Source organism: Portunus trituberculatus, chromosome 35, assembly GCF_017591435.1.
Source record: "Portunus trituberculatus isolate SZX2019 chromosome 35, ASM1759143v1, whole genome shotgun sequence".
Classification (NCBI taxonomy): Eukaryota; Metazoa; Arthropoda; class Malacostraca; order Decapoda; family Portunidae; genus Portunus; species Portunus trituberculatus.
The window spans coordinates 5870104-5885103 of record NC_059289.1 but is presented as its reverse complement, the minus strand read 5'-3'; the positions used below and the strand labels follow the sequence as shown (position 1 = coordinate 5885103).

The 15000-nt window shown below is 40.1% G+C and overlaps 1 protein-coding gene across 13 annotated transcripts in view; it reads left to right on the top strand.

Annotated features, from left to right (window-relative positions):
* The window catches only part of LOC123512933 (band 7 protein AGAP004871-like), a 395722-nt gene that overhangs the window by 140426 nt on the left and 240296 nt on the right, over window positions 1–15000 (top strand). For 11 of the 13 annotated variants that reach the window (XM_045269619.1, XM_045269613.1, XM_045269617.1 and 8 more), the window contains exons 1-2: window positions 7539–8524; window positions 10823–10825. The exons of 1 other annotated variant lie outside the window; for it this stretch is intronic. In XM_045269619.1, coding sequence (XP_045125554.1) covers window positions 8395–8524; window positions 10823–10825 — 133 coding nt within the window. In that variant the 5' untranslated portion in view covers window positions 7539–8394. Of the gene's footprint in view, window positions 1–7538; window positions 8525–10822; window positions 10826–15000 lie in introns of those variants that run through there. One more of the 13 variants, XM_045269620.1, reaches the window with a different exon arrangement.

The following is a 15000-nucleotide window of genomic DNA, read 5'->3' as shown; positions in this document are numbered from 1 at the left end:
GTGGGAGGGAATCTTTTCGTGGCTTTGGGACCGCACGGGGAGAGAGAGAGAGAGAGAGAGTGTGAGAGTGTGAGAGAGAGAGAGAGAGAGAGAGAGAGAGAGAGAGAGAGAGAGAGAGAGAGAGAGAGAGAGAAAGAAAGAAAGAGAACGTCCCCTTATCACCACACATCTTAGTAGCTCCGCCTTTCCAACCACCCACAGTCTCCTTCAGGTATCCCACACTCTTTTACAGGCCGCCATCACTCTTCCCAGCCATTCCCCAGTCCTGTGCAGCTTCCGCCACCTGTATTGCCTCCTGTCGCCTCCAGCCCAGCCAACAGTCCTTTGCCAGCCTCCCCTCGCCTGCCACTTGTCCCTCCTAACATTTAGCAAGCCGTAAAATTCTTGCCAGTTTAGCCTGTTTTCCTTTCTCTTTCTTAGCTTTTCTGGTTTCTTTTGTTGATTTCATTCTTCTTCTTAATGGTATTCTTTTGTCTGTCTTTTTTTCGTGCTTTTTTTTTCCTTTCGTCTTTATTTTCTTCTATTTTTCTTATTGTTTTGTGTTCCTGTTTTATCTTTTTTGTCTATTTTTTCTCTTTTTCGTTTAAATTTTCTTATCATCAGTTGGCTTCCTCCAGGCTCTCTTAGTTTAGTTCCTCCTTTAATTTTCTCAGCATCTCCGTATAGTTATTGTACATTTTCCTTTTATCTTAGTTTCATCTGCCTTTATTTTAACTTTCCTTTAAATAGTCAGTTTCCTACAGTCTTTCACAGCATTACCGTAAAGCTCGTGTATATCTTCCTTTTATCTTGTTTTCATCTGGCTTTTCTTAACTTTCCTTTGAACATTTCGTCTACTGAAGCCTTTTTTTAACGTATTTCTTGCTATGATTTATTGGTGTAGCATCTTTATTTAGCCTTTCATATACTCTTTTTTTCTTTCCATCCTTTTAACATCTATTCCATCCAGTAGGTCTCCTTTAGATTCTCTTAGTTTCTGCCTCGTCTTGTTGCTGTATCGTCTTGAAGGTCGCCAGCACTTCTTTTTCGTTCTCAGTATATTTCTTATTAATGCCAATCCTTTTAACATGTCGTATCTCATAAAGTTAGTCTCATCCAACCTTTTCTCAGCTTAGTTCCTGCTTCATTCTGCTTTCCTGTTAGTCTCCTCCACATTACTTACCCTCCCTTGTCATTCTTAGTGTTTTTTCTGCCTCTCCTCGCACGAATTTCTCAACGTCTCTCATATCATAAAGTTGGTATTTTGCAGCCTTTTCATTGCTCTGTTTCTTGCCTTGCTTTGCTTTCATTTCGTTTCCTCAGCATCACCTAACATTTTTATCTCTCTTAGTATCTTTTCTGTCCCTTCCCTTCACAAATTTTGCAACTTTTTCTCAGGTCTGTATCTTGTCGTTTTCCTTTCTTTTACTTTCCTCACCATCATCTAACCTTCTTTATCTTTCTTAGTATCTTTTCTACCCGTAATCTTCCCTAATGTCATAAAATTGGTCTTCCTTAGTCTTTCTCATCTTAGTTCCTATTTTTGCTTTCCTTTTAGCGTCGTCAGCATCGTGCAGCCTCCCATGTCCTCTCAGCCCTCGCAGTCTTTCCTCAGCCTCTCCATGACATCTCCTGATCCTATTTCAACCACCCTGGCTTACTCTCTGCCTCGTCTGAACCTCCCCATCTGTCTCTCCTGTCCCTCCCAGATTCTTCCAGCTTCACACAGCGTTCCCAGTCTCTCTCCTAGTCTCAGTTCTCCGCCAAGCCGCCCCACTCCTTGATAACGCGTCTTTGGATAAACTTTCAGATTTTTGAGCTTCTACCCATCCATACGTGGCTCAGTCGGTGCATAAAAACGTTGTCTCGTCATCATGTGTGTCTGTTTTCATTTTTCATTTTATTTATATATTTCTTTGAGTTTTGTCTTCTTGTTTAATTCCTCGTTTCCCTATTTCCTATCCTTAATTTTTTTTTTTTATATTTTTGCTCCTTATTCTTTCTCCTTTTTCTTTTCTTTTTTCGTTGTCTTCTTTTTTTCATCCTTTTTTTTTGCCGCTTTTCTCTTTTTTAATTTTTTTCTTTTTTATTGATTTTTTTTCTGTTATTGCGCTTCCTTCAATCTTTCTTCCTTCAATCTTTCCTTCTTTATTCTTTTTTCTGTCTTTATGTCGGTCTGTGTATCTGTTTGTCTGTTTGTTTCCTCACTCTCTCTTTTTCTCTTCACTTCCTCCTCCTCCCCCTCCTTTTCCTCCTCCCCCCATTCCTCTTCATCTTCCTCCACCTCTTCCTTTTCCTCTTCCTCTTCCTTCTCCTCCTCCTCCTGCTCCTCCTCTTCCTGCTCCTCCTCCTCCTTTTTCTATTTCTCTTCCTCCTCCTCTTTCTTCTCTTCCTCCTCCTTCTCCTCCACCACCTCCTCCCCCTCTTCCTCTTCTTCCTCCTCCTCCTCCTCCCAGCCACTCATGACTCGCCTTCCCAAATGCCTCCTTTATATAATGGTACTTTTCGAAAAGATATTAAAACAAAATTTCCTTCTTATTTCAAGATGACCCACTCTGTCCAAGAGATATCCCACGTACCTCCCATTGCCTCCTCCTCCTCCTCCTCCTCCTCCTCTTCCTCTTCCTCTTCCTCTTCTTCTTCCTCCTCCTCCTCCTCCTCTATCTCTTCTTTCTTTTCCTGGTACTCTCTCTCTCTCTCTCTCTCTCTCTCTCTCTCTCTCTCTCTCTCTCTCTCTCTCTCTCTCTCTCTCTCTCTCTCTCTCTCTCTCTCTCTCTCTCTCTCTCTCTCTCTCTCTCTCTCTCTCCTCTCCTCCTCCTCCTCCTCCTCCTCCTCCTCCTCCTCCTCCTCCTCCTCCTCCTTCTCCTCCTCCTCCTCCTCCTCCTCCTCCTCCTCCTCCTCCTCCTCCTCCAGGTACTCTTCATTGCCTTCTTTTTCTAATTTTGACTACGTGCATCTACTCATCCTCCTCCTTCTTCTCCTCCTCTCCCCCTCTGCTCCTCCTTTTCCCTCTCCTCCTCCGTTTTCTCCTCCTCTTCTTCTTCCTCCTCCTCCTTCTAAAAGTACTTGGATATTTTTTGAATCCTCGTAAAATTCGATTGTTCCAGATTTGTGTGTCTGTTAAGAGAGAGAGAGAGAGAGAGAGAGAGAGAGAGAGAGAGAGAGAGAGAGAGAGAGAGAGAGAGAGAGAGAGAGAGAGAGAGAGAATCAAGCTAATGTGTCATAATCTGAAAAGTTTCGTTAGGAAATGGCTCTCTTCAAAAATAATTGTTTGTACCATCATTATTATTATTATTATTATTATTATTATTATTATTATTATTATTATTATTATTATTATTATTATTATTATTATTATTGTTATTATTGTTATTATTGTTATTATTATTACTGTCAGGCCCATGAAGACTACCTCACTACACCCACCACCACCACACCACCATCACCACACCACCACCACCACTACCACCACCACTACCACCACCAAACCAGCTCCACCACCATACTACTCCTAAAACTACATCCATTACATTTACAACCACCACTTTCATTTTTTATTACTTCTATCTTATTAATGAGACGAGAAAAAATGACAAGAGGCGCATATCAGCGAGAGATAATTACCGTCATACAGGAACTTTGAAGATATGGAGGAGGAGGAGGAGGAGGAGGAGGAGGAGGAGGAGGAGGAGGAGAAGGAGGAAGAGGACGAAGTTAGGCTTTTGGACACCAGGAAAGGACGTGAAACAAGATAAAGACAGTTCGCTCTAAAGAAAGAAAAGAAAAAAGAAAAAAAACTTATTGATATTCTCCTGAAAATCGTGTCCTGAGAGACTTGACTGCTTGTGGAGAGAGAGAGAGAGAGAGAGAGAGAGAGAGAGAGAGAGAGAGAGAGAGAGAGAGAGAGAGTACGAGAAAAGAGAGGTGGAGGAGGAGGGGAGGCTGCAGAAGAGGAGAGTAGATGGAGAGAGTAGGTACAAGGGGGAGAGAGGTGGAGGGCATGTGGGAGAGGAGAGATATGGGCGTTGGAGGGTGGGAGAAGAGGGACTGGAGTGAAAATGGAGAAGTGGACGAAAGAGAGACTAAGCTAAGTTTGGTGCTAATGATAATTTTGTGGAGGGTTGCAGTGGATGGCGTCATCACACTCTCCTCCTTCTCTTCTTCCTCCTCTTCTTGTTTTCTCGCTTCTTCCTTTTTTCCTCGTTGTTAATTTCTTTTTCTTTCTTTTCGTTATTTTTGCTCTTGTTTTTCTTGTTGTTTTCGTTTTTATTATTGTCTTGTTCGTGTTTCTTCCTTTCAGCCACCACCACCACAACTACCACCATCACCACCACCACCACCACCACCACCACTATCCTAACTACCTCTATTGCCATTATCCCTAATACTATTACTGCCATTACTGCGACAACCACCACTACCACCACCACCACCACCATAACCACCAGTACCACGACCACCACCACCACCATTACCACTAACTGAACAAACTCAACAAACCTAACCTTTTTTCAGGCGTGTAAACATAAATTATTAACTCTTCTACTCAAAAAAAAAAAAAACTATAGAAAAATGTAATTGTCGTCTGTATGTAACTCAACTTATTCATAATTACTTAGATTCCTCAGAGGATATTCCACTTGCATCAGTTACATATTGTCAGATTACATTTTCTATTATTTTTATGTTAAGAGGGGAAAAAGCTGACTAATGGCAACATAAAACGAAAACAAAAGGCCCACTAAGTTGCCAGTCCCCGTACATGTCCGAGAGAGTTAACAAAAAAAAAAAAAAAAAAAAAATTAGGGATAAATGTCTTGGAATTTACTTATGAACAAAAATGTCTGTCTGTCTTTTTTTGATATTTATAACCGTCTGTTTGGCTCTCTGTCTCTGTTCTTCTGTGTATCTCTGTTGGTCGGTATACATTTTCTGCCTATCATTCTGTCACTCTATTTCTCTATGTCTATTTGCCTGTCTGTTTGCTCTCTCTCTCTCTCTCTCTCTCTCTCTCTCTCTCTCTCTCTCTCTACCCTTTACCTGTTAATGAAGTTAGGTGAAAGCGGAAGAGAAAGATGGAAGGAGGAAGTGAGGAGGAAATAAGGTAAAAGTTAGGGATGGAGCAAAGCCCTAAAAGAACGAGGAGGAGGAGGAGGTGAAGGAAGAGGAGGAGCAGGAGGAGGAGGAGGAGGAGGGGGAGGAGGAGGAGGAGGAGGAGGAAAGGGAGGGGAAGAAATGAACTGACAGAAGGAAATGAAGGGAGGAGGAAGAGATGGTACGAGATAAGAAGAGAAAGAAAATTAAATCAGCAGGAACAAGGGACCTAGGTAAGAGAGAGAGAGAGAGAGAGAGAGAGAGAGAGAGAGAGAGAGAGAGAGAGAGAGAGAGAGAGAGAGAGAGATTACTAAAAGGATTTGCTATAATGACTAATGATGCGCCGTCAGACTCGAGGGATGGAAAGGATAATGAGAGGAGGAGGAGGAGGAGGAGGAGGAGGAGGAGATGGAGGAGGAGGAGGAGGAGGAAGAAGAAGAAGAAGAAGAAGAAGAGGAGAGGATCAGAAGGATAGAAGGATTTGACAAGGAGGTGCCAGCTGGAGGGAAAAAAAGAAAATATAACTCCCAGAAACTAAAATGTATGTCACGTTTTCATTTGTGGTGAAATTAACGGAAGTGAAATAAAGCACTGCTGGGAATAACAGTGAAAATAATGATGGTGGTGATGGTGGTGGTCATGATGAAAAAGTCAATGATGTAGCTTGATATATTAATGAAACGAAAATAATCATGTTTGAATAAAAAGATAACGCTAAATTCACATCATAAATAAATGTACCTGTTAATAATAAAAACAAGTAATAAATAAGATAAATATTATTAAAACCCACGATACTGATAAAGAAAACGGAATGCACTAGAGAAAATTTAATACTTAGAGGGGAACTTAACAATATTTTAACCAATCATAAAATAAAATAAAATCATTTCACATTTTATTTATTCACCCATCAAATTGCTTCTTTTATATTTGCTTTTTTTCTTATTCTATCCTTTTTTTATATATATCTTTGTTTATCATTGTGTGTTTATGAGCATGTCTTTAATTGTGTATGTCTGTATGTCTGTCTTTCGCTTGTATGTGCATATTTTTTCCCTCCAGTCTGTGTCTGTCTCTCTCTCTTGCCCGTGTTGCCTTATCTGTCATATGTCCGTCTGTCTGTCTGTCTGTGCCTGTCTGTTTATCCTCCTTCCTGTTTGTCTTTCTGTCTGTTCGTCTGTCTGTCTGGAGTGTTCTTCCCATGTCTCTTTATGTTTTCTTGAATTGTTTCTAAAATTACTCCGTTCTGCAAATATTTCTTTCGTTTGGGTTATTATTATTATTATTATTATTATTATTATTATTATTATTATTGTTATTGTTATTGCTGTTATTATTGTTATTATTACTTTTGGAACTACTATTATAACTACTACTACTACTACCTAACATATTTATATTAATGATTACCATATATCGCACTTATTTCTTATCATCTAAACTCCCTTGCAAGAAAAATCGTCCCTTTGTGTCCAATTAAAATTATTTCCTTCTTTTGAAAATTACCCAGCTTTCCTTCTATAATTCCCACCCTTGCTTCACTAAGACTCGCTGCTTCAGTTACTGGCAGACCATAAATGATCATTCCCTTCCATAATATCAGATGTTGCTTATGTTGCCTCAAGTTAATGAATTTTTACTTCTTTTTATCAATCTTTACAATTATTTACTCCTGTTTTGTTTCTCGCACTCGAAAAGTTCAGCTGCTTCTTTATATTCCATTTTCTCTTTTTCTTTTATTAATTGGTGTATTTGTCTCTCAATCTTTTTCTTCCTGTCTTTCTGTCTCTCTATCTCTGTGTGTCTCTGTCTGCCTATCTTCCTGCTTCAGTCTGTTTCTGTTTCTCTCTCTCTCTCTCTCTCTCTCTCTCTCTCTCTCTCTCTCTCTCTCTCTCTCTCTCTCTCTCTCTCTCTCTCTCTCTCTCTCTCTCTCTCACGCATGGCTTGCTACCTACACTTCTCCCTCCGCACATTGTAATCATCAGCCTGCATATATTCTCCTTTCCTCTGATAAGCACAGCCACAGCCACAGCTCGGCACAGCAAAGCACAGCACAGCACAGCACAGCACAGCATTGCCTTCTTATATCTCAGTATATGGTTGAATTATTGCTCTCATTATTTCTTCTAATGTGTTTCTGGTTTTTCCACATAAACGGGAATATTTTATGATGAGCACTATTTGATTATCATTGGATCTATTCTGTATACATATTACTGTCTAGTTTCTTATGTAATATTAATAAAAAAAAGAGAAAAAAAATTGTTTATAGTTTTCTACTAACTCATTGATGTGATGTTGTTGTTATTGTTGTAGTTCATTTAATTATTTGGACAGTAAAAATTTCTCCCAAAACAAGTTATTAGTTCTTTTTCTTTTTTTGTTTTAGTGTTTTTTGGTGTGTGTTGTTTCCTTTTATCGTCTTGTCTTTCTCATTACTGTTCTCTCTTCTACTTCAGGTTGCTCTTCCATTCGTCATGAGGCCTCGTAAGAAAAGGGAAAGAAGAAAAAGGAAAGAGAGAGGCAGAGGGGACTCGGGCGAAGGAGGGAAATAAAAGGAAAGGAAGAAAGAGAGGGAAGGGGAAAAAAAAAATCAAACGTGCAAGTCATATCGAATATCATTAAATTCTTCCAATCAGGTTTAGAAATGAAGACTAAATTTTCTTAATCAAGGAAGGAAAATATAAGGAAAGAAACTGGCGTGGAAAGGAGAAAGAAGGATAAATGTGAGGGAAAGAGGGAAAAATATGCAAGTAAGCGAGGGAAATTGAAAGGAAAGTTAAGAAAAATATCCTCACCCATGAAAACGTAATTGAGGAAGCAAGAAAAAAAAATTGATATGAGAAGAGAGTGATAACTTTTTTAATAAAGAGACGAAAGGAAGAGGAAAGGAAAAAAAAGAGAAAGAAAATAAAAAGAAAGCAAAGAAAAAATAAGAAAGGGATGTGACTTAGAGGGAAAAACAAGCAGCAGACACACACGAGCATAATCACAAAACGAAAATACAACACCATACCAATACTATCTACAGAAAACACGTCACGCAAAGATAGCTAAAGTGCAGGAAAATAAACAAACCACGAGGAAGCACACACACTTACACTTACAACTACACCCACACTCACACTCACACACCCACGCCAACCCCGCCCCGTCCCACCACAACACGATCCCCTCGCGGGTTCACAAGGAGGCAAGCTGTCACGCCCAGCACCTCGACGTTCCTCCCGCCGCCGCCCGCCCCCGCCGCCACCGCCGCTACCTCCCCAGGCCAAGATAGCGCCCACGCCACGCCAGGACGCGGCCCGGGGCTCCAGCATGACCATGGACGACATCAAGGACTCGGCAACTTCGCCAATCATTGCCCAAAGTCCGCCGCCACAGATTGGTCAACAAAACAGCGAAGGGTTTAATCTGAAGCGGGCTGGCGAGCGTCTCCGAGCGGCGGGTGAGTACTGACTGACTGGCTGAGTTTTCTATTCTCTCTATCTTTCCTCTTGTTGTTGTTGTTGTCTTTGCTCCTCCTGGTTTGCTCCGTGGCTCTGGTGGTCAGGGGTGTTTGGTATGTTGGTGTTATTGTTTTGTTTTGTTTCCCTTTTTCGTTAATGTTTTTTATAGTGTTTTTACTGTTCTTTTGTTTGTGTTTCCTTCAGTTAGTTATTTGTTTGATTTTTTCTTTGTTGTTTAGTTTGGTGTTAACTGTGTTCTTCCCTTTTACTTTGTTATCGTTTCTTTATTTGCTTTCTTGTCTTAGAGTCAATTATAATATTTTCTGTGTTTCTTTATATTACTTATGTTATTCTTTTTCTTAATTTTCATGTTTTATTTCATTATATTTTGGTTGTATTTTACTAACTAAACTTTCTACACTTTTACTTTTATGCTTTCAACCTTATCAATTTTTATAAGTTATTGTTATTATTACCATATTATTTACCTTACGCTATATTACTGATACTATTCCTTCATGTGTTCTTATCATTATTGAGTATATGGTGATTTACTCCTTTGGGAAGACTCAGATGCTCTTCCCGAGGGGCAGGAGGCAGTGCATGAGGTTCTGAATATGTTATGGAGTCATAAGATGGTACAGTGCAGTGGAGTCATGAGTCACTGTAGCCTTGCCTTGCTTCATGAAATACTGTCACGTCATGTAGTGAAGTACAGTCACGGTCAGAAGTTGATGAGCATGTCACATTCACTTCCATTGTGCTTTGTGTTCTCCTGCAGTCTTAAGTTCTCTCATCTGGTGACCGTCTTAGTGAACCTGAGAGCGGAGAGATCGCCACCAGATTTAGGGTCTTGGGAATGAGGGAGATTTAAAACTAAACAGTGGGGAGTGAGTGTAGCTTGTTATTCGACTGGTGACAAAGAATGCTCATATCTTACTAATGTTATGTGATGCTGATGTCAATTAATACTGTAACGTCATGTCATGCTGAGCTCATGAACTTTCCTATACGTCATGCAGTATCTTAACGTCATGAGGTGCATAATTCATTCAATATTCCGAAGCATAAGAAACATTACTCTTTTTTCATATATATTTTATTTGTCTTAGATGTATTCTTGAGCCTCTTTGAAAAACTTGTCATGAGATTATTTTTTTTTCTGGTGCATAATGAGGCATAGTGTTCTGATGTGTTCACTGGGACACGTTAATGTGATGTAGACGTGCATGGTGGTGTCATGGTTTATGTGTAGCATCATGTCAGCGCGGGAGGACTCGGCTCAGAAGGGGGTCATTTCATTACTTTATTCCCACGTCCAAGGCCCTGCTCAGAAACGCTTTGGTCTCTCATCACGGCTATTCACAAAGGCCACAGACTGGAATGGCCGGTTTCTCACCAATGTTTCTTCTCTTGATATTTTATAAATTTTGTTACTCTGTCGCTACAACTTAATAAACACCTTCAATAATCCCTGTAATTTCGACTAAAGCATTTTGAAAGTAGAAAATGTTTCAGAATAAGGCCCTAAGAAGTGTCCTTTCTGTCATTGCCACTTAAACAGGTGGTGCTTGGACACTGCTCATTTTGCTCATTTCCTTCTTAACTTTCCTGAGCATTCCCTGACAACTTTCATTTTAACCTTAACAGATTACTAGTCCGCTTATCTGTCTCACATACTACAGTCACTTGGTTGGATTTTTAACTCGTTGCCAATTCCTTGACCTTACCTAATATTTTTGAGCATCTTTTCCTGCCCTTACTTGACTTTTTTAAGCATCTTTTCCTGGCCATCTCTTTACTGGGTGAGAATAAATTAAATTGTAACGTTTTGATACTTTTTGTGGCCTTACCTTGTGTCTTGTTTGATTTTATGGCTATTTAGCGGATTTTTTTCTGGCCTGGAACAAGATTGAACCTTTCCTTTAACGGTCATGTAAATGTTCGTGTTCGTAATACATGAGTTAACTTAATGGTACGAGTATTTCCTCTCAACTGACGTACGCACTCACTCACTCCGCTGGGGCCTTTTAGAAACGTTTCCCCAATCCGGGTTTTTTCCCCTTCCTTGCCTTCTTCCCCCAACCTTCCCTTTTATAGAGAGACAAATTACACGACTACCCACCCCTTTCCTCCTCCTCCTCCTCCTCCTCCTCCTCCTCCTCCTTCTCCTCCTCCTCCTCTTGGGTAACTATCGTAAGGAGCCGGATCCTCCCAGCTGACCCGCCTCGATCTCATTGTGATGGAAGACTGACATGTATTTTCTTTTCATTTGATCCTTCTGTTCTCCTCTCCAGCCGGTAAGTAAATTTAAGATCCTCTTTAGCTTGGTTTGTACTACCTTATAAGTACCTTGGATTGCTGTGCATAGTGTAGTGCATGTTAAGTACGTGTTTAAGTAGCTTCTCTTGTGGCTTGACTTTTCTTTGATTGGTTATTTAAGTGTTTAAGGTTTTTGGTTCCACGCAGGTAAAGTTTTGGGATCTTCAGAGTTTTGGGGTTAAAAGTCGTAAGGGTTTATTTGGAGGTTCGAAGGTTACAAAGAACATTCACTCCAATTAACAGTTTTCTCTTATTGGTTGAAGTGTTTTGCAGTTTTTTAGGGTTTAAAGTAGGTATTTTATGTGGTTTTAATATTTTGGGGTTAAAAATTCATTAGGGTGTTCTGGAGGCTTGCGTTTACTGTTCCCTAAAGCCACATCCAAAATCGTCTTCCTTTATTGAATATTAAAGTGTTTGTGGTTTTTGGGATTTTAAGTTGGTATTTTTTCGTGGTTTTAAAAGTTTAGGGGTGATAAGTGAAGGCTAAAGGTTCTCTGAGGGTTAATGTAAATATTTCCAATTGGCCGTTTTCCCTTATTGGTTGTTTAAGTGCTCGCTGTTCTATGGGGTTTTAAACAGATATATTTTCGTGGTTTCCAGAGTTTAGGGGTGAAAAGAGATATAATTTAACAGTTGTCTGAGGGTTCGACATTAGGAAGGGCTCTCCATAACTCTCCACTCTCGGTATTCCCAAATGTCACGACCAGAGACGTAAAACAGAAAGATAAAAGAGTTGTTTAGGTGTTAGAAATTCGTTATTTGTCATTAAGTTTATGTTATATTTGTGATTATGTGTGAGTCAATGTGTATTCGTTATTCGTGTGAGTGTTGTGTCTCATACCATCACTATCATCACCGCCACCGTCATCACCTTAGTCATCATCACTCTATCGATCCTCCCCTTTTCACGTTACCTTTCTTCATCACTACCATCATCACCATCACTGAAAACACAACCTAGCATCGTCATTGTTACTCACCACCTCATTATCACCATTTCTCTCAGTCTCACCACCATTACCACCACCACTTTCAGAAGAACAATAGAAGCATCCCAGTAACATTAAGCACCCTGCACACTCCTCACTCACTCCACACACAACTCCACAAGGCACTCCACACAACACACAACACTCAGCATTCATCCACCTCACTCCACTCTCTAGTTAAAACACAATAGAAAAACAAGTCTTCATACATCTCCATTTGAGTTCCATCCGCCCGTGAACTGCGTGGTGGAGCTGAGGGTGGAGGCGAGGCGAGGCGGGGCTCCACATTAGCATATTAATAGGAAGCCAAATTATACTTTCTCCGGTTGCTTCTCTCCCGAGGTAGATTATGGGCTTGTGTATTAATGCAGTGTGGGATTAGTGGCGATCCAGCCTCCCTGTCTTGTCCAATTGTTCACAGGTACTGTATTGGTAGGGTTGTGTCTTAACAGCTACTACTACTACTACTACTACTACTACTACTACTACTACTACTACTACTACTACTACTACTACTACTACTACTACTACTACTACTACTACTACTACTACTACTACTACTACTACTACTACTACTACTACTACTACTACTACTACTACTACTACTACTACTACTACTACTACTACTACTACTACTACTACTACTACTACTACTACTACTACTACTACGACTACTACTACTACTACTACTACTATTACGTGAGTTCAGGCGATCGTTGTGGCTCGATGGGCAAAGAGTCATGTACCTCAAGAGCCGCGTCGCATGTTCGATCCCTGGCCACTCCTCTGTCATCAAACTTTCACCGTTCAGATCGGTTTCTAAGTATTTTCAGCCGCAAGTCAAGTCGTTACAGTTGCTTGTCGTTTTTGTGGTCAGATGACGAGATAGTTAAAGGGACGGATAATAAAGAGCTACACTGATATTTTGTTGCATGTGAAATCTGAAGGTGGATCAGTCATTGCTAGGAAAGGTTACGCTATTGATGTAAAAAGAACTCTAACTACATAAATTAAAGGTACGTGACAAAAAGAGGCTAAACATTGATATAGGAGAGAGCAATGTATTGAGATACTAAAACACGAATGGTTGTATTAGAAGAAGCGATAAAAAAGCAATATAATTTTTAATGCTGTACTAAAACACGAAAACAAAATAGTAATGTTGATATATCTAACCATCAGTTCTGCATGACTGTGGGCGTAGATACGAACACGGAGGATAAAGAGCGTGAATAGAAGCAAAGAAGTAATGTTTGTTGGCGATGTAATTTCAGTGGAAGCAGAGCAAAATTAGGCGTGTATTGGGCAGTTCATTTGATTGTGCCGCGTTGTGCCTTCAGGTTTAAATTACATTGGATGGATTACGCCTCCTGCTGTCCTTTCAGGTGCTACGCTAGCTCTTGGGAAAACAGGAAAACAGGTCCTTCACTTCAATTATCGTTATTATTATGATGATAATGATAAAACAATGACGACGATAACAAGAACAATAGCAAGAACAACAACTAGGTCAACAATAGCACTACCGTCTCTATCCCTACCACTACCAATACGAAGAACACTACAACCTTCTCTATTAGCATCATTATTTCTATCGATTCATATAAACAAACGCATATTACTTCCTCCACATACATATTCCCTCACTATTCAGGCTCCGTAAAGGTCAACCGGAAACAACAACGCCGCATTAAATCAATTAACTTGTTGCCTTCATAAAGTGCTAAGTATTCTAAGTGTTTTTAACCTTTTGACTACTAGTGGCACACGTAACTTCATTTTGAGCAACCTTAGCTATCTTTACTGATCAATAATTAAGTTGTAAGTCTTCAAAAGCTTTACTAGATATTTGACTTTACTCTTTGCTGTGATTGCTGCCTTTCAAAATCGTCATCTGAACTTATCACTCTATAAAACCTGTATAAAAAAAAAAGTGTAAAATTCAGAGTTCTGGAAATTGAGTAAAACCACGAGTCACTTAAGTGTCGTGGGTCTAAGGTATTCAGAAACGCTTTACTCTTTCAACACGATTATTTTTCAAGGGCACCGAAATGATTAGCGGGTATTTCAAGAGTGTTTCTCCAGTTAATAATGCAGAAATTTCGTCACTCTGCCTCTAGAAACATAAAAACACCATAAGAAAATAACTCGAGTAAATTTAAATAAATCCTTTTGAAATAGTGGAGGCAAGTAAAGAGTGTTTCAGGATACGAACCTAATTCTCGACTTGTGTGGCAGTTACGTTCATTACACGCCATTTTGTTGTCGTTAATCAATTACTCGCGGAGTCCAGAGGAAAACATTTACCAAGGAAGGATTGATGGTGAGGAAAAATATACCGTCTCATTTGCATACCCCTTAAAATTTTCCTCCAGTGCGAGAGAAATGAGATGCAGGGGAGTTGAGAGAGAGAGAGAGAGAGAGAGAGAGAGAGAGAGAGAGAGAGAGAGAGAGAGAGAGAGAGAGAGAGAGAGAGAGAGAGACGAAACACACACACTTTACCTTTATCTCTCTCTCTCTCTCTCTCTCTTGCAAAAACCAGCAGAGGGAAAATAAGGAAAAGCTAGACGTGTAGGAAAGTAAAATAACGAATGCCTTTGAGGGAAAAAAATCAGGAAAAATACTAAGTTTATTTCAATTGCAATGATTTTCTCCACATCGGATTAGCGAGAAAGTGGGAAATTCCGGTGTGTGTTATGTGGACGAACTCGGATCCGTATGCAGTAGATGTGGTAAGAATGGGATGGATTTTCTCTAGCTCTCTCTCTCTCTCTCTCTCTCTCTCTCTCTCTCTCTCTCTCTCTCTCTCTCTCTCTCCCCGTCTGTCCCTCTCTCGTTCTCTCTTTTTTTTCTCTCTTATGTGACTAATGATGTGCCTTGTTCTCTCTCTCTCTCTCTCTCTCTCTCTCTCTCTCTCTCTCTCTCTCTCTCTCTCTCTGGTCTGCAAACAAGAAAAAAATGTTGAGATAGATTTGAAAGACTGGCAGAGAGAGAGAGAGAGAGAGAGAGAGAGAGAGAGAGAGAGAGAGAGAGAGAGTATCGAGGTCCTTCGGGAATCCAGGATTGTGGAGGCTTAAGGAAAATTGGGAAGGAAAGTCACAAAGAAGAAGAAAGAGGAGGAAGAGAAGGAAGAGAAGAGGGAGGAGGAGGAGGAGGAGGAGAGA